The sequence below is a fragment of the Patagioenas fasciata genome, chromosome 28, assembly GCF_037038585.1.
Source record: "Patagioenas fasciata isolate bPatFas1 chromosome 28, bPatFas1.hap1, whole genome shotgun sequence".
Classification (NCBI taxonomy): domain Eukaryota; kingdom Metazoa; phylum Chordata; class Aves; order Columbiformes; family Columbidae; genus Patagioenas; species Patagioenas fasciata.
In genome coordinates this window covers 6159890-6185379 of record NC_092547.1, presented here as the reverse complement: position 1 = coordinate 6185379, position 25490 = coordinate 6159890, and the positions used below count along the sequence as shown (strand labels likewise).

General features: G+C 60.3%; 2 protein-coding genes across 7 annotated transcripts; one reads left to right on the top strand and one right to left on the bottom strand.

The window, feature by feature from the left end:
• Nucleotides 1-370: 370 nt before the first annotated feature.
• MCRS1 (microspherule protein 1) lies at nucleotides 371-4071 on the top strand. 2 transcript variants are annotated; one of them, XM_065858987.2, is made up of 14 exons: nucleotides 371-475; nucleotides 621-750; nucleotides 827-965; nucleotides 1043-1204; nucleotides 1905-2014; nucleotides 2094-2202; nucleotides 2284-2422; nucleotides 2513-2588; nucleotides 2721-2749; nucleotides 2846-2938; nucleotides 3023-3105; nucleotides 3207-3294; nucleotides 3380-3507; nucleotides 3576-4071. In XM_065858987.2, exons 2-14 carry the CDS (start codon nucleotides 641-643, stop codon nucleotides 3660-3662), a joined length of 1353 nt encoding a protein of 450 aa, XP_065715059.1. In that variant the 5' UTR covers nucleotides 371-475; nucleotides 621-640; the 3' UTR covers nucleotides 3663-4071. The 2 variants fall into 2 exon arrangements, with proteins under 2 accessions (XP_065715059.1, XP_071656083.1); XM_071799982.1 differs by having other exon boundaries at nucleotides 3177-3294.
• SPATS2 (spermatogenesis associated serine rich 2) lies at nucleotides 3786-25490 on the bottom strand. 5 transcript variants are annotated; one of them, XM_065858985.2, is made up of 13 exons: nucleotides 24781-24883; nucleotides 19046-19289; nucleotides 15226-15305; nucleotides 14851-14959; nucleotides 13761-13810; nucleotides 12541-12781; nucleotides 12138-12326; nucleotides 11216-11351; nucleotides 8199-8257; nucleotides 7610-7719; nucleotides 7009-7111; nucleotides 4651-4823; nucleotides 4195-4508 (listed from the first exon to the last, which is right to left on the bottom strand). In XM_065858985.2, the coding sequence occupies exons 2-13, from the start codon at nucleotides 19068-19070 to the stop codon at nucleotides 4371-4373; spliced, it is 1413 nt and encodes a 470-aa protein (XP_065715057.1). In that variant the 5' UTR covers nucleotides 19071-19289; nucleotides 24781-24883; the 3' UTR covers nucleotides 4195-4370. The 5 variants fall into 5 exon arrangements, with proteins under 5 accessions (XP_071656079.1, XP_071656081.1, XP_071656082.1 ...); XM_071799978.1 differs by lacking the exon at nucleotides 7610-7719 and having other exon boundaries at nucleotides 3786-4508; nucleotides 24781-25274; XM_071799980.1 differs by lacking the exon at nucleotides 7610-7719 and having other exon boundaries at nucleotides 3786-4508; nucleotides 24753-24849.

Sequence of the window (25490 nt, the reverse complement as noted above, 5' to 3'; positions counted from 1 at the left end):
GGAGGCCGTGTCCCGCCTTCCCTGCCTGGGGGTGTCGGCCATGATGGGTGTGGCTGGGGGGAGAGGGGCGCACTGGGAGCGCCGCCATGGTGGGTGTGGCGGGGGAGGGCGTGCTGTGATGCGTGTGTTGGTTTTGACGGGCCCTGCCTGCGGGATCACGGGCTCCTCGCCGTCGCCGTCCCCGCTCGTGGGCTGCGCCCCATCGCCCCCGCCCCACCGGCAACGGCAGAGGAGAAAGGAGCGGGAGCGCCACCCTGCCCTTAGTCAAGATGGCGGGGCCCTGACCTAATATGGCGCCGCGCCGCTGCGCGGAGCCTTTAAAATGGCGGCACACCCCCCCCCCCCCCCCCCCGCTTCAGTGCGCATGATGGTGACGTAGATCATTTTCCTGTGGATACCCGGAAGCGACGCCGTCCGTGATGGCGGCGGGGAGGACGGCGCTGCCGAGCGGCCGGGTCCGCCGCTCCCGGGGATGGTGAGGCGGGGCGGCGCCGGCTGCCCCGGAGCGGGGGGGACCCGCGGGGGGCGGCGGGCGGGGTGGAACTCGGTCCTCCCCGGGCCGGGAGGGGCTTTTACCGGGGAGCTCCATCTGCTCTCCCCCCGTTTCCTCCGCCCCCCAGACCCGCCGCCCCCCGCCCTGATGGCGTCGGGCGCCACGAGCCGCTCCGAGGACGAGGAGTCTCTGGCGGGACAGAAGCGGAGCTCAGCCCCCGCCTCGGGGACCGTCCCCAAGCGCCGCAGCTCCTCCCGGTACGTCTGGGGGGGCCCGGGGGGTCGCGGCGCCGAGCCGGCCGGGGGGCGGCTTGGGAGCGTTAACTCCCCGCAGGTTCATCAAGCGGAAGAAGTTCGACGATGAGCTGGTGGAGAGCAGCCTGGCCAAGTCCTCCAGCCGCGCCAAGGGCGCCGGGGGCGCCGAGCCCGCGCGCTGCTCGGGCAGCGAACCCTCCTCGGGCGAGAAGAAGAAGGTGAGGGGACTCTGGGGACACGCGGGACACGCGGGGGGGCACGGAAACCGCCGCTCACCCCGGCTGTACCCGCCCAGGTCTCCAAGTCGGTGGCCGCCCCCGTGGCCCCCAGTCCCGTCCCCCCGCACCCCAGCCTGGCCAAGCGCGTGAAGAAGAGCAAACAGCCCCCCCCGGTCACCAAGGACTTGGGGCGCTGGAAGCCGGCTGATGACCTGCTGCTCATTAATGCCGTGCTGCAGGTAACGAGTGGGGACCCCGGGTCCCCCGGGGGGGCTGTCAGGTTTGGGGATCGGCCCCCGGGGGCTGCTTAAATATCTGTAATTTATGATGGTGGTGATTGTTAGTGCCCCTGGGGACTACTGAGGTATTTTAAGTTATTATCATTGTTATTATCTGTAATTGTCGTCGTTGTTGCTGTTACTACTATTATTATATTATTTTTGCAGTGAGAAACTTAAGTGGGGAAAGGTTTATTTAAGCGGCGAGGAACAAAAGCGTTCTGTGCGCAGGAGTCGTTCGGTGTGACAGCGTGTGAAACGGTCTCATTTAGTATTATTTTGTCATTTTATCGTTATTATTTTTAGAGGACCGGGGTTATTTTCAAACACAGGCTGGGAGTTTTTAAACAGAGATTTAGTGACTTATTCCTGTTGGCTAAAAGTCGCAGCTCACATGGAGTTGGAGCCCGCGCTGACTGGGATCGGACTCTTCAGGTCGCAGATTCTTTTAGGTTGCAGATTTTTAGAATCGTTTGAGTTTTACTTTTGTACAGCAAGCGAGGACGAAGCCGCTGGTCCGATCTTTTCTTTTGGTGGAACAGTTAAGGGTTGGACTCGAGGATCTTCCAGCTCTTTCCCAGCCCAAATCACTCAATGATTTTGTGGCAATTCTCTGATTTTATGATGATTTCCTGATTCTTCTGTCCCCCCCGCTCCACAGACCAACGACTTGACCTCGGTGCACTTGGGGGTGAAGTTCAGCTGCCGCTTCAACCTGCGGGAGATCCAGGAGCGCTGGTACGCGCTGCTCTACGACCCCGTCATCTCCAAGTGAGCGCGGGGGCTGTTTCTTGGGGGGGTTTTAGGGGTTTTTAGGGGGTGGGGGGTCTCAGCCCCTGTTCCCGCCCAGGCTGGCATGCCAGGCCATGCGGCAGCTGCACCCCGAGGCCATCGCCGCCATCCAGAGCAAAGTTCTCTTCAGCAAAGCCGAGGAGCAGCTGCTCACTAAGGTGGGATCGGTAAGAGCCGGGGTGTCTTGGGTGCTGGGGGGGGCACTGGGTGTCCCCAGGTGCCACCACGTGTCCCTTGTCCCCCCGCAGAGCAGCCAGCCCACGCTCGACACCTTCCAGGAGCTGCTGCACAAGCACCCCGACGTTTTCTACCCGTCCCGCACGGCCAAGGCGCTGCAGCTGCACTGGCAGCTCATGAAGCAGTATTACCTGCTGGACGACCAGACCGGTGAGCCCCCTGGTGTCCCCCGTGTCCCCCATGTCCCCCGTCACCTCTGTCCCCAGTCCCTCACCGCCCCCCCCGCGCTGCCCCTTCCAGTGCAGCCGCTGCCCAAGGGCGACCAAGTGCTGAACTTCTCGGACGCTGAGGACGCGCTCGATGACAGCAAACTCAAGTGAGGGGGCCTGGGGGGACACGGGTGACGCCGTGTTGGTGACAAGCTACAGGGAGGTTTGTGGGGGGCTGGAGGGGGCAGAAGCCGTGCTGGGGGCGGGGGGGGCACAATCTCATTCTTTCTTCTCCACAGGGATGTGCGGGACGAGGTGCTAGAGCACGGTGAGTCCCGCCCGCTCCCTTCTGTGCACCCCAAATGGGTGTGGGGTGGCCCGGAAACCCCCCAGGACCCCCCCAGCTCCCCTTGTCCCCCCCCAGAGCTGACAGTGGCCGACAGGCGCCAGAAACGGGAGATCCGGCAGCTGGAGCAGGAGCTGCACAAGTGGCAGGTGCTGGTCGACAGCATCACCGGTGAGCGTGGGGGGGCCTGTGTCCGTCTGTATGTCCTCCCCGCCCTCTGTCTGTCCAGTCACCCTGGTTTTTCACACCCCCCAGGCATGAGCTCCCCAGATTTCGACAGCCAGACGCTGGCTGTGCTGCGGGGCCGCATGGTGCGGTACCTCATGCGCTCCCGCGAGGTGAGTGCAGGCGCCGTGCCCCCCGCCCCCAGCGGCCCCCCCGCTTCTCACCAACCCCCCAAATTTCCCAGGGAGCCCCCATGACGCTTTCCCCCCCCCAGATCACCCTGGGCAGAGCCACGAAGGACAATCAGATCGACGTGGACCTGGCGCTGGAGGGGCCGGCCTGGAAGATCTCGCGCAAGCAGGGTGCGGAGGGGCCGGGGCGGGGGGCTGGGGAGTGCTCCGCGGCCCCCCCCGTCTCACCCTGTTTCCCCCCCCTCCCCCCGCCCAGGCATCATTAAGCTGAAGAACAACGGGGATTTCTTCATCGCCAACGAGGGCCGGCGCCCCATCTACATCGACGGGCGCCCCGTCCTCGGCGGCAACAAGTGGAAGCTCAACAACAACTCGGTGGTGGAGGTGGGTCCAGGGGGCCTGGGGGGGCCCTGGGGGCTCCTGGGCCCCCCCTCACCGGTACCCCCCCGCAGATCGCCAGCCTCCGCTTCGTGTTCCTCATCAACCAGGACCTCATCGCCCTCATCAAGGCGGAGGCGGCCAAGCTGGCGCAGCAGTGACCGAGTGACGCGGGGGGGTCCCCATCCACCCCTGGTACGATGGGGACCCCCAGCTCCTTCAGCTGCCCCCCCGCTCCTCAGTGTTGGTTACGGGCAAAGAGGGGCAGAGTGTAGCACAGTTCCTGCATTTTTAAAAGCTCCATGTTTGGGTTTAATTTAATTAATTTGTTAATTGATTCAGGAAAAGTTTAATTAAAGAGGGAAAGAAAAAATAACCCATGTGGGAAAGAAGGGGGGGGCGGGGAGGGCAGCAACGGGCCCCCTTGAATTGTGGCCGTGGCCCCCCATGCTCATTCCCAGCGCTCGAAGTGAGGGGGGAGGAGGACGAGCTGGGGGGGCAGGGAATGGAATAAAACAAAATAAAGAGATTTTGAATAAAATAAAGAGACTCCAAGGAAAATAAAGAGATTCTGAGTAAACAGCACGATGTGCGGGAAAGGGCCCCTTTCGGGGGGCACCCTGGCCCCCCCGTGCTGCTCCTGGACGGTGACGGTGCCACCGCTGCCACCGAACATGGACCCTCGGGCTCAACTTTTGGCCAGCAAATTTTTTCTTTGCAGATAAAGGTGATTTTTTGAGGGGAAAAGGGGACAAGGTGGGGGGGCTGGACCCCCCCAGTGTGAGGAGAACAGGGGGGAGAGAGGCAAAGCAAAGCCCCCGTGGCACCACCGTCGCAGTGTAAACGTGTCCGTGCGGCCCCCCCGGGGCTCAGGACTTGGCGCGAGGTTTGCGCTGGGGCAGCCCCGGCTGGGGGGGGCCCGGGGGGGCCTGGCCCGGGTGCCGGGGCGGGGCGGGGGGGCCTGTGTGACGCTGGGGTTTGGGTCCCGCTCGGGGTCTCTTTGTCCCCTGAAAAAAAAAGGGGGGGAATGAGCAGCTCTGGTAACTCCCCCACCCCCCCAACACCTTTGGGGGGAAACAAGAAAAGCAGAACCCCACCCAGTCCAAAAATGGGGGACTGGCCCTGACCGGGCCGTGGGGGTGCGGTTACCTCTTGGGGCGGCTGGGGAGGGCGGGGGCCGGCGCTGCCCCCCCCCGAGGGGGCCGGTGGCTTCTTGGTGACGTTGGGGACGCTGGTGGTGGCGGGGGGGGGCGCGGGGGGGGCCGCGGCGGTGCCCGAGCTGCAGCGCGAGCGCGTGGAGTAGCTGTTCTTGGGGTGGGAAACTGCAAGACAAAGGTGTCCCCCCCCCGTGGAGAAAATAAAGGTGCGTTCTCAGGAGACGGGACCCAAAACCATGACCCTGCCGGGGGGGGCATGAGGGCGCCACGAGGGCGCGGGGGGGCTGGCTGCGGTGTCTGGATGCAGCGTTCGGGGGCTCCTCAACCCCCAGGGGCATTTTGGGGCAGATCAGGGGGTTTTAGGGCTGGACTGAGGGGGTTCTGGGCAGATTTGGGGGTGGTGGGGGCAGACCGGGGGGTTTTGGGGGGCAGATTTGGGGGGTTTTGGGGCTGGATTGAGAGGGTTTTGGGCATATTTAGGGGTTTTGGGGGGCAGACGGGGGGTTCTGGGGGGCAGATTTGGGGGGGTTTGGGGCTGGATTGAGGGGGTTTTGGGTGTAGACCTGGGGGTTTGGGGGGCAGACTGGGGGGGGTCTGGGGGGCAGACCGGAGGGGCTTGGGGGGCAGACTGGGGGGGTTTTGGGGCTGGATTGAGGGGGTTTGGGAGCAGACCGGGGGGGGCGTTTGCGTGCAGACCGGGGAGTTTTGGGGCTGGATTGAGGGGGTTTGGGAGCAGACCGGGGGGGGTTTTGTGTGCAGACCGGGGGGGCTTTGGGGCTGGATTGAGGGGGTTTTGGGCAGATTTGGGGGCTTTGGGGGGCAGACCGGGGGGTTTTGGGGGGCAGATTTGGGGGGGGTTTGGGGCTGAATTGAGAGGGTTTGGGGCATATATGGGGGTTTAGGGGGGCAGACTGGGGGGTTTTGGGGGGCAGATTTGGGGTGGTTTTGGGGCTGGATTGAGGGGGTTTTGGGCAGATTTGGGGGCAGACCAGGGGGTTTTGGGGGCCGATTTGAGGGCATTTGGGGCTGGATTGAGGGGGTCTGGGGGGCAGACCGGGGGGGGGTTTGGGGGGCAGACTGGGGGGGTTTTGGGGCTGCATTGAGGGGGTTTTGGGCAGATTTGGGAGGCAGACTAGGGGGTTTTGGGGGTAGATTTGGGGGGGCTTTTGGGGCTGGATTGAGGGGGTTTTTGGGCAGACTGAGGGGTTTTGGGGGCAGACCGGGGGGTTTTTGGGGGCAGACCGGGGGGTTTTGGGGCTGGATTGAGGGGGTTTTGGGCAGATTTGGGGGGCAGACCGGGGGGTTTTGGGGGCAGATTTTGGGGGTGTTTGGGACTGGATTGAGGGGGTTTGGGGGCAGATTTTGGGGTTTTAGGGGCAGACCGGGGGGTTTGGGGGCAGACGGGGGGGTTTGGGGCTGGATTGAGCGGGTTTGGGGACTGGATTAAGGGGGTTCGGGGGGCTGACCAGGGGATTTGGGGGCAGACGGGGGGTGGTTTGGGGACAGATCGGGGGGTCTGGGGGCAGACGGGGGGGTCTGGGGGCAGACGGGGGGGTTTGGGGGCAGACCGGGGGGTTTGGGGGCAGACCGGGGGGGTTTGGGGGCAGACCGGGGGGTTTGGGGGCAGACCGGGGGGGTTTGGGGGCAGACCGGGGGGGGTTTGGGGGCAGACAGGGGGGTTTGGGGGCAGACGGGGGGGTCTGGGGGCAGACGGGGGGGTTTGGGGGCAGACCGGGAGGTTTGGGGGCAGACGGGGGGGTCTGGGGGCAGACGGGGGGGTTTGGGGGCAGACCGGGAGGTTTGGGGGCAGACCGGGGGGTTTGGGGGCAGACCGGGGGGGTTTGGGGGCAGACCGGGGGGGTTTGGGGGCAGACCGGGGGGGGTTTGGGGGCAGACAGGGGGGTTTGGGGGCAGACCGGGGGTCTGGGGGCAGACGGGGGTGGTTTGGGGGCAGACGGGGGGGTTTGGGGGCAGTCCGGGGGTCTGGAGGCAGACGGGGATCTGGGGGCAGACGGGGGTGGTTTGGGGGCAGACGGGGGGGGTTTGGGGGCAGACGGGGGGGGTTTGGGGGCAGACGGGGGGGGTTTGGGGGCAGACCGGGGGTCTGGGTGCAGTCCGGGGGTCTGGGGACAGACGGGGGTCTGGGGGCAGACGGGGGGGTTTGGGGGCAGACCGGGGGTCTGGGTGCAGTCCGGGGGTCTGGGTGCAGTCCGGGGGTCTGGGGACAGACAGGGGTGGTTTGGGGGCAGACCGGGGGGGGGGTCTGGGTGCAGTCCGGGGGTCTGGGTGCAGGCCGGGGGTCTGGGGGCAGGCCGGGGGTCTGGGGGCAGACGGGGGTCTGGGGGCTCACCATGCCCGAAGGCTGCGATGCTCCGTTTCAGCGCCTCCAGGTCGCAGCTGAACCGCGCCGCCCGGCCCAGCTCCTCGTCGTACTTGCGCTCGCTCACAAAATGCTTGAAGATCATTTAGAAAGCGCGTTAATTCACCAAATTACAGGGCAGAGGGGCACAAACTGGGGTGAAAACCTCCCAGTTTGGCTCAACAGGAGCCAAGTCGGGAGCTGGTTCAAAAGCCCCGGGGGAGGAGGGGGCAGCTGTGCCGACCCACGGAAACAGAAAATCGGGGTTTTCGGTGATCTCCCCGCGCCGCCGGTCGAACCAGCGCAGCCGCCCAGGGGCCGCTTCCCCCCGGCGATGGCTCAAAACCGAGCTGGGTGCCCCGGGTCACATCTGGGTGCTCAGGTGTTGCCCCAAATCCGTGTTTTACAAGCCCACTGATTTTAAACAAGGCCCAGGACGAGGGGTCTGAGGGAAATGCGAGTGCGACGGACTCAGCCAGAAAGCGTTTGGAAGGGTCGGAACCCACAGGCTCGCGCATGACCCAGCGCGGCGCTGCGGGAGTCGGGGCCCCGGGGCTGGCGCAGGAGCGGCGGGTGCAGCGCGCATTCTGACCTTGATGTCGGCGCGGAGCTCGAGCAGCTGCTCGTCCGACATGCGCACGGCCACGTCCGCCAGCTTCTTCAGCGCCTCCGCCCTCCTCTGCCGCCCCCCCAGGATCTCCACTGCAAAAATAACCCGAAACAATACAAAATCCCCAAAGCACCGAACAAATCCCTCGGCAGCCGCGGCCAACAGCCCTTTCCCACCCCGGGACCCGGCTCCCACTAATGGTGCGGTTTGTGTCACATCAAAAGCACCGTTGCGCCCAATCCAAACTCCGTTCCACGTCCCCGTGCTCCAGTAAGGGCACGGAGCCGCGGAGAACGGGGCTGGTGTGGGGAGGGAAATAGAACAATGTCCCGATGAATATGGCGAACTCAAGGCACGAGCTGAGGGGTTTTTAGGGTGCAGTCACACGTTTCGGGGTGGATGTGACGGGGCTCTGAGCAATGCGATCTGGGTGAAAAAAATCACAGAACCGCGGAATAATCTGGGTGGGGAGGACCAGACTCGATGAGCTTTGACAGCCCCTGCAAAGCCAAATTATTCTGCGATCCTGCGTTCGGGAACAACGTGAAAAACCGCAGAAATGGGCTCTTACTCGCTTCCGCCTTCACTTTGTCCATCTCGGCCAGCAGCGCCACCTCCCGGTCCATCAGGCTGGGGAAACAAGGAGAACACTCGGTATTCCAGCACAACCGGTGCGATGTCGGAGACAGCCGGGGGGGCCCGACACCGGCAGCGGGGGGGGGCCCGGACACCGGCAGCGGGGGGGGGCCCGGACACCGGCAGGGGGCAGCACGAGCCACCAGCACGAGCCACCAGCGGCCACCGCTTTTGTTCCGCAAGAGTTGGGTGGCCTTGAACTTCCTGCGGCCTTGGGGACACGGGGCTGGGGGACACGGGGCTGACACGGGGCTGGGGGACACGGTCACTGTGCTGCCGTACAAGTCAGAGCCGCTTTCCCTCCCCACTGGACTTTATCACCGCAGAAAACATGGCAAAAAGCCACTGAAATGGCAACAATTATACATCACCTATTAATTAGTCCCGCTCGTTTTGGTGTCCGCTCCCTCAATCTAAAAGCAAAGTCTGTCCCACGTTACTGCCACACCCACCACAGCTTTTTCTTTTTGCGTTTTTAGCCACAAAGGCTTTGCTCCAAAATGGGGAGAATATTTTATTTTAGCGCCAGGGAAACCGGAGGAGCATCTGAAATGCAAAGGGGGCCGGCGCTGCCCGATCGATTCAGACAATTCCCCCGAACGGCCGCTTTGACATTCGGCTCCTCCCGTTGATTTATCGCCCCGTCCATCTGCCGCTCCGCTGTTCTCCAGGCAGGGGCTGGTTCTGCTCCGCGCACAGCGGGGGCTGAGCCGGACGGCACAGACATGGGGGCTGAGCCGGACGGCACAGACATGGGGGCTGAGCCCCACCGCACAGACATGGGGGCTGAGCTGAGCCCCACTACGCAGCCACGGCGGCCGAGCGGGCGGGAGGACAGGGGACATGTGGGGATACATGGGGATATTCCAGCTCCCACGGAGCAGGGACCCCCAGAGCCGGGAGTGACTTGGGTGTAAACGTGGCTGTTAATGATTAATCTGGGTTCAGAACCCTCGTGGAGCAGAACCAGGTTGTTTCCCCCCACCTGCTTTTTACGGGTCATTTTTAGTGCTCTTTCGGCTCATTTTCCGGCTGTTTTTCCCCTGCTTGTGGCAGCCAGCGGCGCCTCCGCGTTCATTCGTTGATTTAACTGGCGGGTGGGAGCTTGGCTGGAGCCAGCACCGCGGTTCCAGGGGTCGGCTCGGAGCCCAAACCGCCCCATCCTGGGATAAGATCCCGCCGAGAGGGACGGTGGCACCTCAAAAGTGCACGAGGGGAAGCAGACAAACCCGCAACTGCTAAAGATTAAACAATCCCGATGAAACAATGGTGACCTGCATCGCTTACAACGCGCGTTGTTATTTTTCCCTGTCAGCAGAAAGTGAAATATTGAAGGAATTCAGGGCTACGAGGAATCCCCGGCTCAGGTTTCCTGATCACGTCCAGCCCAGAAAAGCGAATCCTCTCCAAATACGAAGCCCAAGCGGCTCCTGTGGCTCAAACAGGCGGGGTTTGGGAGGCCGAGAGGCACAAACCCCACGCTGGCGGCTCCTCCTCATCCTCGCCCCTCGGACACGAACACAAGGGAAGATGAAGGTTTTAGAACCCTCAGAACTCCTCCGCCTCACCCGCCGGGTGCAGGTCAAACCAGTCGAGCTCTGCGCCTTCAACACCCCATCCCAGCAGAGCAAAGCTGCCCTCAAACCAGCCCTGAGCTCGGGCGGGGGGGGTTTAAAAACCCGCTAATTACCGTCTGGACCAGGAAGCGAGTTGGAAAATACCAGAAGAAAATACAACAGGCGAAGGTACAAGTGACAGCGTCACTTCGGGGGCGCGGTGCCCGGCGTTTGCCGAAGGAGGCTCCCGGCCCGCGGAACCGCGTCCTGCTGCCCGCTCTTATCGCACCGGCGGCTCCGACGCGACACCCGGAGATCAAACAGCTCCAAGGGCGAGGGGCGGTGGAGACGCAGCCGGTGACGCCGAAGGAACGGCGTCTGCCATCGCAGCTGTTCCGACAGGCAGACCAAATCGACATAGAAACCACCGCAGCAACACCACCCCGCTGTGCAAACACCACCGAACCGGCGCTGGCTCAGGAGACACAGCCGCCCGCAAAGGCACCAACGACAGCGGTGACAGCCTGAGCCAGGGCCACAAATCCCTCGGGGTAAACCCAAACCCCTTCAGTCGCGTCGCGCAGGGGCACCTGTAACCCCCCTCAGCCCCTTTAAACGTCACCTGTAGGTATTTTTAGCACACGCTGGGATCAAACACAAGCCGGGCCGACCCCGGGAGAGCCGGCGGACGTTGCCGCCGCCACCGCTAACGCTTCTGCCCGGGAGGCCGCGCGGGCTTCCCGACATCAACGGGTTTTGACAGAATCTGCAAATCTGCCCGATATCTCCTTCAATCCTCCAACGCGAGAGCAAATCCAGCTCCTTGTCAAGCGTTCTCACTCCAGGCAAGAACTCTTCTCGCTTTTTTCTGAGTGTTTCTTTACCAACAGTCATGTTTGTACAACTGAGAACAACCGCTCAGTAACGGATTCAATCAGCCGAGGCAACGAGTGTATCTGACACTGAACACCGTCCCAAAGCACTCACCCGAACCAACAAAGGTTTAGAAAAAAGACCCAATTACACTCGTAGGGAACACCACGTACCCAAGCTGTTTAAACCGGGGGCAGCAGCGCGGGATGATCTCCGATGTGTACCCACCTTAATCCAACCTTAATTTGAAGATTTGAAATATGAATATTTGGGTTTAGAAGTCGTAGTGCTGCACACTGAGCTCCCAGCACTTCTCCTTCCAGCACAGCTGATATTAGAACATTATCTTGCATTATTTGTGCCTAAAATGACCTTAGGACGGTCAGGACAACTGTTCCGTACAGACCCGCTTCACCAAAGACCCCAGCGGACCCGCTGCAGTTATGAATGTCCCACCTACCCAGAAGGGTGAGGTTTAACTCCAAACGCCTCAGCCTTAAGCCCGGCTCCAGGTTGGACTCACCTGCTCTGCAGCTCCGTAAAGACCTGCTTCATCTTCTTGATGGAGGCGTCCATCTCATCCTTGAGCACGGCGCGGTACCGCGCCAGCGACACGCTGCAGCGCTGCAGGTCCTTCACCGACTTCTCGATGCTGGAGCCTGCTGGGACAGCGGCCTCGTCACCACCGCCTAGAAACCGCTGCCCCCCATTTTCAAATGACGCTTCCCCTCTGCTTTTACAATTCTCCTTGCCCTCTTATTTTAAAGCTGTGTTTCCATCTTATTCTAAAACTACACGCTGCTGGGTTTGCCTTTGTCACTCCTTCCCCGTCACCGGGTGCAGCAGGGAGAGGTTTTAGTTTGATTTTCTCACTGGGGGAGGTTTGCCCGGGGCTTTTCGAGTTTCCCTCCGCATTTTCAATTACGTGAGAATTAAATGTATCTGCGATTGGTTTTGTGCCGGCGCTGAGCGCGACGCGGCTGTCATCGCCGCATGATACAAAACCCCCGTTTGCCTGGGGAGGGCGACCAGCTCCGAAATTGAAATCGAGGGTATCTCCTGCAATGGGGGGCGAAGGACGGGTCAGTCTCCGTGTCCCGGCCCCTGCTGAGCCTCCCCCAGCTGAATATCAGAACCGCGATTGCAATCGGTGTCCCTGAGGTCCCTCCTGTCCCCGCGTGTTATTTTAAGAAAAGAGAGAGGAAAACAAAACTAAAGTAGCAGGAGGCTGTCACTTCGTGTTATCACTGCGCCCAACTTTTGGCCTCTCAAGCCATGTTCTCACAAAAGATGAGAAACGACCTAAAGGCTGGAAAAACGGCCTTAAACGTCTGCGGGACCCGTCACAGTAGTGACCCGCCACCATCCCCGGGTCACCGGCGCCGCGTTCGCTCGCGTTACCATCAAAGTCTGGCAGTGACGAACACGGGGCCCCGGGCGCTCACCCAGTTTCCTGTTGGCCGGTGAAACGGGGGCGTCTTCCAGGCGCGCGCCGGGCGGGGGGGCGGTCGCCGGGCGGGACGGAGGCCGGGGGGGGTTCCGCTGCTGTCGGAGGGACGAGGGGCTCTGGGAAGGATGGATGGTGAGCGATTTGGGGTCAGAGTCTGCTATTCCGTTCGCTAGGTCAGGCACCGCTGTAGAAAAGCACACCGGTTTAAAGGGGAGCGCGAGGGCACAGCGGGACGCTGGCCACCGCTCCGCCAACACACGCAAAGCCAGAGGAAAGGTCCGCTGAGCTGCTCGCTCGTGAGGAGCCGCCCGGTCCATCAGGACTTAGTGCCGAGCCCAAAGCGCGAAGGCGCGGGACGCAGCTCACGCTCATCTCCCCGCGGTGTTGCGGGGACTGACCTGTTCTCTCGGGCACGTCGCAGTCCTCCAGCTCCCTGGCGTCGATGGAGAGCGCGTCCAAGCCTTCGCTGAGCGAGTCGGCGGACTCGGCGTCGTGGGCGCAGCCGTTGACGTGGAAGCCGTTGACCCCGGCCCGCTCGGAGCGCGCCGGCTGCTCCTCCTCCGCGGGCGCCGGCTTCGTGGGGTCGGACCCGGAGCTCGGCTCGGCTTGCGGCTTTGCTTTGGTTTTCTTCTTCTTGTTCTGAGGGATCAGGCGACCACAACACAAAGTGGGGGGGGAAGACGTTAAGCTTAATTCCTGAAGGGCAAATTAATCTTATGCTGACTGACTGAAAGTAGCTGAATTAAATGCTTTTTTGGGCTGTTGATCCTGTTAACAGGAGGAGGGATTTATCCCACAATGAGGACAGATACAGCAGCATTAATGAGGCGCGGATTCAGGTTTGTGGCCAGAACCCCCGGCTCCTTCCTGGGGGTTTCTCAGCTAAAACTTCCCTCCTTTCCCAGCACAGCCACATTCTGTTTTAATTCCCCTCTCCATTTCACACCAGGGCTTTTCACGTATTCAAAAAGAGCCCTTTTGAATAATGATGATTTGCTTCTCGTCCTGGTGGATTCGGATATTATAATACCAAGTGCTGCAGCTCTGCAAATCTTTGTTTAACCCTTGCGGAGGGCTGGGCAGAGAACCGGGTGAAGCACGCAGAAAGCTCATGTGACAAAGAAATATATTTCCAGAGCTCGGGATTAAATGCAACTGTTCGGCTCCAAAGGTTAGCGATGAAAAATGGAGCAGCGTGACTGCCCGAGAGTGAATTACAGAGCTCGGCTGAAATAAATGGGGCCGGTGAGGATTTACTGGAGCGCGGGGCCGTGTGCGCTCGGGGTCCTGGGGAGGCAGCGGAACCGGAGGGATTGCAAGGACACAAAGCCTAGAGCCCTCTTTTCTTTGTTTGCAGAAACGTCTCGCGACGCGCCTGACGTGTAAATCAAACGCAAATGCGGCGGGAGGACAACGTTGCCGTGTCAATCGCTGCCCCGAACAGGCGCCCGATAACCCGGGGATCACCTCCACGCGCCGGTTCCGCTCACAGCGACACACGTTCGCCCTCTGCTTTCTCTTCCCTCCAACCCACGAGGAATCCCTACAGGTCTCTGTAGTCCAAACACTCCAAATAAAGAAATAAACACCTTTGCAGCGTGTACCCAAAAGGTGTTACCTTTTTTTTGCCTGTCACAGTCCATTCTTTCAGCACTTCGCTGGCATTACCTGAAAAGAAACGTGGCGATGAGCAGTGGACAAGGCACCCACCCCAATTCTTTCCTGGTGAGGTGGCAGGACCGCCGCACCTGGAACCCGAAACAGCTTCGTTTCAATTCTTTTAGTCAATGCAATAAAGTAATTGGTTTTGGTTTTGGTTTTGCTTTGGGAACACCCTGCTGCAGGGGACACCACCACCCCAACACCCTGCTGCAGGGGACACCACCACCCCAACACCCTGCTGCAGGGGACAACGCACCAGCCTCACAAGGCAGCACCAGGGAGAAAAGGAAGAAGCCAATGCAAAATGTGCTCTTTGCTCGGTCTTGCTAATGGTTTCGGCAGCTGGAGCGTGCCCCCAACTCACAGGTCGTGTTCAGGTCCCTCTGCGCAGACACCGGCTGTGCCGGGCTGTCCCTGGCCCAAGGGCCAGTGCCACACCCAGGGGGCCAGTGCCACGCCCAGGGGGTTGTCAGCGCCACGTCCAGGGGGTTGTCAGCGCCACGTCCAGGGGGTTGTCAGCGCCACGCCCAGGGGGCCGGTGCCACGCCCGCGGGGCCAGTGCCACGCCCAGGGGGCTGTCAGTGCCACGCCCAGGGGGCTGTCAGTGCCACGCCCAGGGGGCCAGCGCCACGCCCGGGGGCTGTCAGCGCCACGCCCGCGGGGCCAGTGCCACGCCCAGGGGGCTGTCAGCGCCACGCCCCTGGGGCCGTCAGTGCAGCAATCAGAGCCACGAAGCGACAGGCGCTGTCACCAGCACCAGCCGGGGTCACCGAACGCGGCCGACGCCACACAGAGAGAATATTTGTGTGGCAGGTTTCAAAGGGCGAATGCGGCTCCGCTCCCGTCGCACACGTGAACGGGAGTCTCTGTAACGGAGCAGGAGAGCTCCTTGTCTCAAGAGCTTATCTCTGCCCTCACCCCCGGCTGAGCAAACACCGAGCGCGACTCGGGAAGAGGCTCATTCGTCATTCGTTCCCTTTCTGCACAAAACCCGCTCCTGTGGCTCAAAGGGGCCCGTGAACGCGGTACGGACGAGCCCCGTTCACCTTCCATGAAGGCTTGCACGGTCCTGTCCACGCAGTTGTCGAAGTGCTGCAGCACGAGGACGATCTCGTTGTTGCTCCGGTTGGGGACAATGGCTCGCACGGCGCTGATCTGGGGAAGGAAGGGGTGACGTGTGAACTATTTGCTTCATCCCACAGCAGCCCTTCCGCCAGCCGCCCGAAACCCGTAACCGATGGCCTCCTCATCAAACTTTAATGTGCCAGGACGATTTAACCTGAATAAAATTCTGCTTTTGACAGAGCTGCGGTCGGCGCCCGGACAGAACGCATTTCATCTCGGAGAGGAGACGAAGACGGAGCGCTCGGGAGCTCTCCCGTGGCACGCGCTGAGTTAAACATCCCCACAGACACATTTACCTTCTCCTTCATGTTTTCAAAGGTTCCTCCTTGGGCCATCACGGTGTTGGACTGCACATCAAAGATAAACCCGGACGGATCTGCAGAGAGAAAGGAGAAGGAAACTCTTCTGAACGTGGCGCCCAGAGACGCTGAGAAAGGGCAGAAGCAGGAGGTCAGCGCCGAGCCGCTGCCACGGGGAGGACTGAAACCCGCGAACGTGCGGCGCCTGCTGCCTGGAAAGGGGAAGATCCCTCGGCACACGGAGCCATCCTGCTCAGCCAGGGCCCCCCACCGAACCCGGGACACTGATCCAGTTTAAACCCACAGATCAAAAACACGAGCCCAAAAAATACCCACGACAGAAAAGCCCCACAAAAACCCCACAGGCTGCTGTGGAGCAGACGGCTGCAGCGAAGCGGAGCGTTTCCGTACCAAAACCGCCCCCAGCCCCGCGGTGAGGGCTCAACGAACGCCCGGCAGCGCTCCGGGGGTGTCACCTCCACCTGGAGAAGGGGCGGCAAGTGGACTGATGGGTGGGTGCGGGGACCAGCAGCTCATGCTGGCGCTGATCTCCAAGGCAATGCCCAAATGTTCCAAAAGAGACCCAGGGTCGAAGCGGCCGCCCCCACGTCCCCATCGGGGTAATGAGGCCACAAATCCACGCTCAGTTTTCCTGCCAAAGGCGACATTTTGGGTTTGCTAATAAAAACAAGGGACACGGCTGCTCGGAGGTGCATTTTATCGCGACAGAATGTAGTTCAAGCCGGGGTTTTCACCACAATGCGGCCCTGGGAAGGTGGCAGCACCCCCAAGACTGTCAGCGCTGCTTTGTGTGTCACTGACCCCTTTCTGGGGGCATTTCCTGAGGGGGGAATTTGCTCTTTGAACCCAGCGGCTTTGGGGACAACGCGGGGACCGAGACCCATGCTTGGTCGCTAATTCCGAGCTGCTGATTCACGCTCTTTTAATTCACCTCCTCCGAACAACCCGGCCCGGAGACGCACGCACCATTGGCTCCGCGGCCCCAGATATTGATGTAGCATTTAGGCAGCGGCTCCTCCGCAGCCGCTGACAGGACGTGATGGAAAGGTCGGGCTGGGCCGCGCTGCAGACGCGCTGAACCCTTCCCGCACGCCCCCTGGGCCCTGCGGCCGGATCCTGTCCAGCCCCGGAGCTCGCGGAGTTCAGCCGCCCAGCTCTTTCGCCCTCAGTCTTGCAAACGGCTTTCGGGCCGATGGAGAATTAGCGATGTTTTCTCCAAAATCTCGATGGCAGCGCAGCCGCCGAAGGCCCTGCTGCCAGGAATATGGAGTTCAGCTCCATCCCACCCCTTCCCGCATTTCCATCTGGTCTTACGGGGCACCCGAGCTCGTTTGCACCTTGATCCCCAGCCCGAGCCCTCCAAACGTTTAACATGCGGAAATTATGCGACGGAGACGCCACCGCGTCCATTCGATATCAGCCCTGAGCGCTCCCGGCGTCGTTAAAAGGGCCGCGGGCGTTCGCGAGAGGGGACGGAATTTAAAACCAGGAGCCTGGAGGGCACGGGCGACGCGGGTTCAGGAGCGGACGACCCTGCGGGGAAGGGACAGCTCAGGCCCCGCGCGTCGTGCTGCGGGACGGGCCCCTCGGGCCCATCTGGTTCTATGTGACAAACCCCAGCGGCAGCGCCATCGGCATTAATTGCTTCATTAATAACCGCACCCTCCAAAACACGAGGCGGGGATCAATTGTTCATCCCAAATCATTGACTTTTGTGTTTCAGCGCTGACTAATGACACCGGGGCTCTTAAACGGAAGCGCTAACGATGCCGGGAAGAATCCGCCTGAATACCAACCTGTTCCTCCCGTTAACTCCACTAATTGGGCCTTTTCTGTACGAAGGAGAACCGGGTGGGCAAAGCGAAGTGCTATCCCGCCAAGATTTGGTTAAACCATGAAACATCCATAGACTCAGTGGCCGCTCAGGTCACCGGCGGCAGCGCGACACAAAGAGCTCCTCAGGAAACGGCGCCTCGCGGCTCGTTTAGAGAGCCTCCAATTTGTGCTAATTACGGGGATCTGCAGCCGTCCCTGCGCCCAGCACCACAGAGCGGACTGGGCAGGAATTAACGCGGCCTCTCAGGAGGGACGGACAGACCTGGAAGATCACTGTTCTGGCCGCCCCGCGCCTGCGGCTGCACCGAAATACAGGAGAAAGAAGAGAAGTCGGGGCTCCTGGGGGCGCCGGGTGAGACGGCGGCCGCGCGAGGCTCCGTGGCCGCGGGAAGCGGAGCGGCACGTCACGCAGCCCGCGCTGATCCGGGCAAATCCCACCGACTCGCCGTGATTCCTCCCTCGCAAGAGCGGTTCCGGCTAACAGGCAACAGAGGGCCCAGCGCTAAGCTCTCTCCGCACAGATTAGAGAAACGAGGGCTGAACTGGCGCTGGTCGATGTTCCTGGGGTTTGCCGCGGTCGAGACGACGTTTCATGAAACACGCACTCTGGCCGGGTCCAAGGGGAAGAACATCGCCCGAGCCCAGAGCCGCGGCTGGTGCCCAACGGGAACGAGATTTCCGACATGGGGAAGTCCGGCACCCCAAGCCAACCCTCCCTTCGCATTCCTGGGCTGCCGGGAAGGAGAAGAGCCCGGCCGGAGCTCCACACGGGTTCTGACCGGGGACAATTACAGCACCGCTTCAGGGACCGAGCAGCTGTCTCCTCAGCGGTTTTGAGAGCGAGCAGAACACGGTGCTGCGCCCAAACTCCACACGCGCGTTTCTGCAGGACTCACGGACCCCCCTGTGAGCAGTTCCCCTGCTCAGCGGCGTCTCGAGGAACCGAGCGGGTTCCCGCTGGCTCCAGAACCGCGGCACCGTTCAACGACCGGGTCTGTCTGGGTGTCCCCTCCCAGGATTTCTGACAGCCCGGGGAGCCTGGGCACTGAGGACTTCATGTCTTACCAACCTGCAGCGAGGCTTCCGAGAGCGCGGACACAAACACGGCGTTTAAAATCGCTCAGAAATGATCCTATACAGTGATTTCCGTCAGTGTCACTAATCGCTTTGAGTCATTTACGGACACCCAGGCAGACGCCGTTTCGGTGGCAAAGCCACCAGAAAAAAACAATATCCCGAGAACAAAAGCTCTTCTCTTGAGGCAGAGGACACGAATTCTCCAACCTTAAATTATTAATTGGCAGCCAGTTCAAATAAAGTGAGAAGCGTAACCCTCAACCCCAGCACGCGCACACCTTGGAATTGATGTTCCACGCCTGACAAACACAATCCCAGCTGAAATCGGCTGCTGGACGCCACGACACAAGAAACAAACCCCAGGCCGTGCATTTGGAGACGAAATACGGGAAAAAAGCCTCTCGCAAACTCGCTCTTCTGTGCCTTCCTCGAAGGAAAGAGATTTCAACAGGTCTAATGTGACACCCTGGGGAGACGAAATGTAAACTTTAGGAGAATTAATCCCACGAGAGACCCTCAGCCCCACGCGGGTTCATGCTGGGCACCCGCTGGGTGAAACGAGGAAGGTTTGGCTCTGTAGCTCTCCAGCTACCACACAATGTGGCATTTCTTTGTCACCGCGTTGTCTGGTGTGCAAATGACGCGATATGAATATTTTACAGGGACGCGCGACGGCAGAACCGGCCGGACAGCTGAGACGCCGCTGGAAATGTCACCAACCCAACAGGCCGCGCGGTGTCACCGAGGCTGTAACAACGAGCTGTCAAGTGACAGCAGCAGCCGGCAAGGAGTCCAGCGACACAGCAATTAACCCCTGTTCTAATTGATAATCAATAGCGCCGTTTATTGGCACTGGATTAGATCGCATCCACGTGCATCTTACCTTTTGTATTCTGCTTTTTAGACATCGTCTTTGCTCCAGCTGTACGGGGGGATGGAAAACGGAGTCCTCGGGCTGGCGGCTGCAGTTCCCACACCGGCCGGGAAACGGCAGACTCGGGGTTTTGGAGAGCAGAGCGCGGCGGGTCCGGAGCGTCGGAACGCGGCTGACGGGCCCGCGAGGCTGCGCCGCGGCCCGGGGAAACCGGCTGCTCCTCAGCAGAACTGAGCGCAGCGGTCGGGGTGGCCTGGGAAAGGAACGTGGCAAACAGGAGGAAATCAGAACGCTGCTGCTGTGCGAGGCAGGTGACGTTTGGCCCGCCAGAGCCGCCTCGCCCCTGCTTCGCAGAGTGAAAATCTGGGGTTTGTTTAAACGTGGTGATAACCCCTGACATTCTGTGATTCTGTGGCGATGCTCAGCCCGCCAGAGCTGCCTCTCCCCTGCTTCGCAGAGTGAAAATCTGGGGTTTGTTTAAACCTGGGGTGAAACAGCCAGACAGAAAATAAAAAAGCAACGTGAAACGTAAAGCGACAGGATCCCTTCGGTCTCAATTCAGAGCTGCGCTGGACACCACGACTCAAACACGCGAGCGTAGAACGGGGGGCGGGTTGGAACCCGCCGTAAAAACAACATCCACGCAACGGGGGGCAGAATTCCCTTTGCTGCCAGCACCAAAAATAGACCCATTTTACAGGGTTTTCTGCTCCTTCAACAGAGCGGGAAGCACAAACCGGCTCCCTGGGGAGGGTGCGGGTCTGAATCCATCACTGACTGGTCGAACAAAGAACAACAGGACACACAGGGTAAAGAAACAATAGGGACCTCGCTCCGCCACGCCAGAAACCTCCAAAGCACCCCCAAATTGTCGTTTTTGTAAATGCAGATGTTAGCAAACATCAGGGCAGCCCAGACGTTTCAGCCAAACCCACGAGCGGGTGAAAATGAAGCTACGGGACTTAAAAACCCGCTCTGGTTTGCTCCAGAGACAACCACAAGTTCAGTTCCCGCCTGGCCGGGATCGGTTTTTAGGGACGCGGTTGGTAATCCCGAGGAATGTGCCACGCCGGGTCTATTTTGATTGGAAAACAGGCGTTTTCTGTTCTTAGAACTGCCCATTTTTAGCCACGCTGTGCATCAAGCTGATTTTACCCAGCGATGTGAATCGGGGACGGAGTCGACGCTGCACAAAAAGAAAAGGCGCAAGGGGATTTCTGACCTGCAAAGACAGGGTCACAAACCCCAGCCCCCACTAAATCCCTTCTCTTGTTCTGCTGCGTTGCTCCACAAAACCAGCGGCGGCTGCGACTCGCGAGCGCAGGACCGGAGCATTCGGTGTAGGACGCAGCGGCTGCTTTGCCGAACTCGGGAGGATTTGGTGCAGGACACAGCGGCTGCTTTGCCGAACTCGGGAGGATTTGGTGCAGGACACAGCAGCTGCTTTGCCGAACTCGGGAGGATTTGGTGCAGGACACAGAGGCCGCTTTGCCCAACTTGCGGGATTCCAGCCCAGTTCGCCGATCCCTTTGTGTTCGAGAGCAGGAAACCGACCTGTGCCGGGAAGTTAAACCTGCGGGCGTTTATCGCTTCGACATTTCAGAGCAAACAAACGAAAACCAAAGCCGAACGCCCGGCTGCGGCTCGAGCGCCTCAGGACGCCGTTTGAAATAAAGACGAGCGCGGTTGATCCACAGGGAACGCAGCAACTCCCTCGAATTGCCGCAAACTTAACTCGGGGAACAAAGGAACATTTCAAACCTGCCTCTGCACGGACGTCCCCGAAACACAAATAACTCCATCCAGAGCCTAAAAACAGCTGAAAAAAGGCCAAAAAGGCACTGGTAAAGAAGCTATCGGGGAACCTCAAAAAGCCTGAGGAACACTCCAACTTATCGCCTACAAAATAGACTTTTAGCCACTTCAAAGGAAAAAAAATAAACGAGAATTAAATCTTGGAGGGGAAACAAACACACAACAGGTTGTGAATTACCCCGTGGCAAGAGAAATCCTAAGCACCAGAGTAATAATGGACTTTTATTTGGGGTGTGTGTGTCTACAGAATACAAAACCACCAGGAAATCCACCTGCGGGATTAAATAATATAATATTATATTTATAAGGGAATTGGTGGGGGAGCGATAAAACCCCCAGAAACCCAGCTCGGACAGAGCAGGAAACTCCTCCCGGAGCCACCGCCGGCACAAAACCTCCCCAGATCACACGGGAAACGCGTGTTATTCCACATGGACACGCAGATTTAGAAATAAGGGAAATATCTGCAATTTTATAGACGGCAAGGCAAAAGCAGAAATTACTTCCAAATCCCCGCCCGTGCCGTTCCTGCTCCGTCTAGACGCGTTATTCCAGCAGCCACCGGGAGCTCGGCGGAAAAGCCGATCAACAGCGAGAAACCCGCCTGGGTTTGACGTTACTGGCCCGCGAAGACGCTTCTGCTGCGGAACTCGGAGTCGCGAGGAACAAATCAATGAACGTGGGAGGGTTTTTGCTCCCTGTGCAGCAGCATCTGGCTAATTGGCTATGGAATTAAGTGGTCCCTCCCCAGCTGTTTTAATCTCGCTGATCAAGCCCCTCTGCGAGTCCAGCAGTGTTTCACTACAATAAATTGTCCCGTTTGTAATTTATAATAATCCGCAAATAGAAACCCCCGTTTCTGGGGCGCGGCGGAGCCGGGGAGCGGCGGCAGATGGGGTTAACTCACTTCTGTGGCGTGTCCCGCAATAAAGGCGACAACCTACACGAGGAGCTGGGGCGTGATGGCGACCTGTCATCAACACGACCGGGGGGCAGGGTTCGAACGTCCCGCGCACAGGAGCCCCCGATGTCCCATGGCCGCCCCAGCGTGGGCAAAACCGCGTTTCTCCCCAGTTTTTATGAATTTACACGTGCTGAAACGCTGGGATGCAGGGGGCGTCGCTGAAACGCTGGGATGTGGGGGGGGTCACAGCCAATACCTGTTCGGTCACAGCCGAGCAGAACCAGCCTGTTCAGCTCTCCCATCCAAGAGTTTCTGGCTGAGAAATTAACTTGTTGGTTTTGCCCTGAACCCGAGCACGTACCACACCACCCCTGCCGTCATCCTCTCCAAGCACCGATCTGGGCATATTTCACCCAAAACCCGCAGCTTTTTCTACCCCAGACAAGCCTGTTCATGGGACTGGACGAAGATCATAAACGCAAACACAAAGAACTACTTCAGGATTATAAAATCGTCTCTTCATGTCGCTCTTGGGGTTTGGGGCTGTCTTTTTCCTTTCTAGGAGCGAGCTGAACACCTCACCCGAGCTCACCAGCTCTCTGTATTCTCCTTCCCCGGTGCGTTATGCACAGCACGGCCCGGCGCTCGCGCTCCTCGAGCGCCCACCTCTCACCAGCTTCGCCGCCGTCGCTTCGGGGCACAAAGAAGGAAAACGACCTATTTTGGGTGACAAAATATCCCAGCGACGCTACAAAACCCCACTGGGAGTGCTGACAGATATTTAAACAATGTAAGAGTCTCAGCGACTTGTCAGGAATTGTTTCATATTTAAGAGGATCAACATGTGCCCTTTAGGTTAAATGCGACTTTTTAGCAAAGTATCTAAAAATCAGAAGTTTTTGCAAAGCAGGAAGGAAAAAATAATGGCAAATAACAGCAGGTGATGCCGCTTTTCGTTCCTCTGCTTTAAGCAGTGAAAACATCCTTCCCCTTCTGCAATTTAAAGGGGTGAGCCCCCAGTTTAAAGGGGGTGAACAGAATCATTGCAGTCCTGCCAGAAACTCTCAGCTTTTTCTTTAATTACAGCTAATTGCCAGGTCTGATATCCCACGCCATATCTTTAAAACATCGTTAAAAACAAGCCCCATATTTTAATTACCATATATATCTATTTTTAATACAGGCCCTATAGATCCTGTTCAGACTGCACATCACCCCCAGAGCCCCTTCATCCTGAACCCAACACGACTCTCCTGCTTCGGGCACAAAAATCATGAAGTATTTAAATCCCCCTTGAAGAGTAAATTACAGTTTAAAAACCTCACCACAATGAACCATTCTGCATTAGACAATTCCTGCAAGAGCTTAGTCTGGGAACCCTGAAATGACGGAGGTGCCTACGGCCATGAATACGTGAGAGACAGCGTGGACCAACCATGGAATCACGGAACGATGTCATGTGGAAAACACCGAAGATTGAGCCCAACCGTTCACCCAACGCTGCCACTAAAACGTCCCCAAGACCCTCGTCTGTTCACCCCCAGGGACGGCGACTCCCCCTGGGCACCCTGTTCAGTGCCCAACAGCCCTTTGGGGAAGAAATCACCCCAAATTCCCACCCTCACGTGAGCAAGTCCTGCTTAGAGAAAACCACGTCCCCGAGCCAAAGCGGGTGGCGCAGCACTCCACACCCTCTACCTGAGACTTTTGGGGCAAAAAGATCTAGAAAGCCTGCAAAGATGTGGCAGCCAGAGCCTTCCAACTGCAGCATCCAGAGAAAAACAGCCAGAAAAAGCTCAAAATCATGAAAGCAGCCCCCAGGCTCCACACAGGTAGTGGGGGAGGGAATTTTGTGTGGATTGTTCCAAGTTTTACCTCCATCAACGCACAAAGGCTCCACAGAGAAGCTTTTGTTCGTGCTTTGGCATCTCCAGCTCCTCACAGGGCCCAGACGCCCAGAGCTGCTTTGTGAGGGAACCGACCCGGCCCCCACCCCCGTCCCGGGGGGCCGTTAACCCAGGGCGACAATGACACCCGGGGCACATTAGGGCCCCCCCAGCCCTGCAGGACTCTCCCCCTTCTCCGAACAGAACCAAACCCTTTTTCTGTAGTCTTTCTGGGGTGGGGGCTCGAGGGGGGCGGTTCGCAGCTCTGCAGCGGCCGCCTCTGCGGATCCCGAGCGCTCAGGAAGCCGACGGGCGAGCACGGAATGAGAACGGCACCGATGGGCGCCCGCGGGCGGGGGAAGCCGCCCTCTAACCCGGCGCTGGCTGGCGGAGAAACCCCTGCGTGAACCCGGAGCCTTTGGCGAGGAACGGGGGGGGGAAATACCAATTTTCTCCTCGCGGTTCGGCCCGCTCTTCGCCGCACTCGTCAGTTAATTGTTAGTTAATTGTTAGTTAATTGTTAGTTAATTGTTAGTTAATTGTTTGTGCGGCGGTAGCAAGAAAGGCCAGAGAGTGAGATCTCCGCGGGCACCGGGGGCTGCACCCCCGGGATTTCGGGGCACGGGGGGGCGAGCCGGGCTGCGGCGGAAACCACGGATTAACGCTCCCGACCCTCGGCCCCCGGTGCCCGCCCCAATGGGCCCGGCTCCCCCCGGGCTGCCCGGCCCCCCCGGCCTTCATCCCGAGAAACCCCCAGCCCCTCACACGGCCCCCGAGTCCCCCACACCCCCACAAGGCCCCTCAGCCCCTCACACGGCCCCCGAGTCCCCCAAACCCTCACACGGCCCCCGAGTCCCCCAAACCCTCACACGGCCCCTGAGCCCCCCCAACCCCCTCACACGGCCCCTGAGCCCCCCCAACCCCCTCACAGGGCCCCTGAGCCCCCCACACCCTCGCAAGGCCCCTCAGCCCCCTCAACTCCTCGCAAGGCCCCTCCCGACCCCCCAGCCCGGCCCCCGGCTGCATCCTCCCCGCCGATCACCCTTCCCCCTCCCCTCCCCTCGCTCCTGCCCCATCTCGCCCGGCCGGGCCCCGGGGGTCCCGCACTCACCGGCCGTGCCCGCCGGGCCCCCCCTCACCTCAGGCCGCCGAGATGCACCGGGGAGGGGGGGCGGAGGCCGCGGCCCGGCAGGAGCCCGCAGGCGTCGCCAGCCAATCGAGACGCAGCCAACCGCTCGGAAGCCAATGGTGGCGCGAGGTCGCCGCGCTTGCGCCCGCCCTCCCGGAGGAATCCGCCAATGAAAGGGGGAAGGCCAGGCGAGGCCCGCCCTCATTCGCTTCCAGCCAGTCATATGCGATGCGGGGGGCGGGCTGAGCGCTTCTGACCAATGACAGGGCAAAGGGGAGCCGCTGCGCGCGCGGGCACGCGGCGCTGCGCGAGGAGGGAGTCATCCCGCCAGCCAATGGTGAAGCGGTCCAGCCGACGCGACCGCGAAGGCCCCGCCCATTCCCACCTCCAGCGAGAGAAAAGGGCGTGGCGCATCTCCACCGACAGCCAATCGGATCTGGCAGTGTCGGGGCCCCGCCTTGATGGGCGGGGCGGCGGGTGCCGAACGTGGACGGAAACTACCGAGAGCCACCGCCCTATAGCGGAAACACCCGAGTGCCTTCCGGAAAATGCCGAAGATGAGGGGCGGCCAGGGCTGACTTCGGGCGCCCAGGGCTTCGTGGCCCCGCTCCACCCAAACCGCCCCCGTGCTGCCTCTTCCCCGGGGTCACCCGGCCATGCAAGGGCTGGCAGGGGCCTGGTGCGATGGTTTGCACAAGCAATGGTTTGCACGAGTCCCCG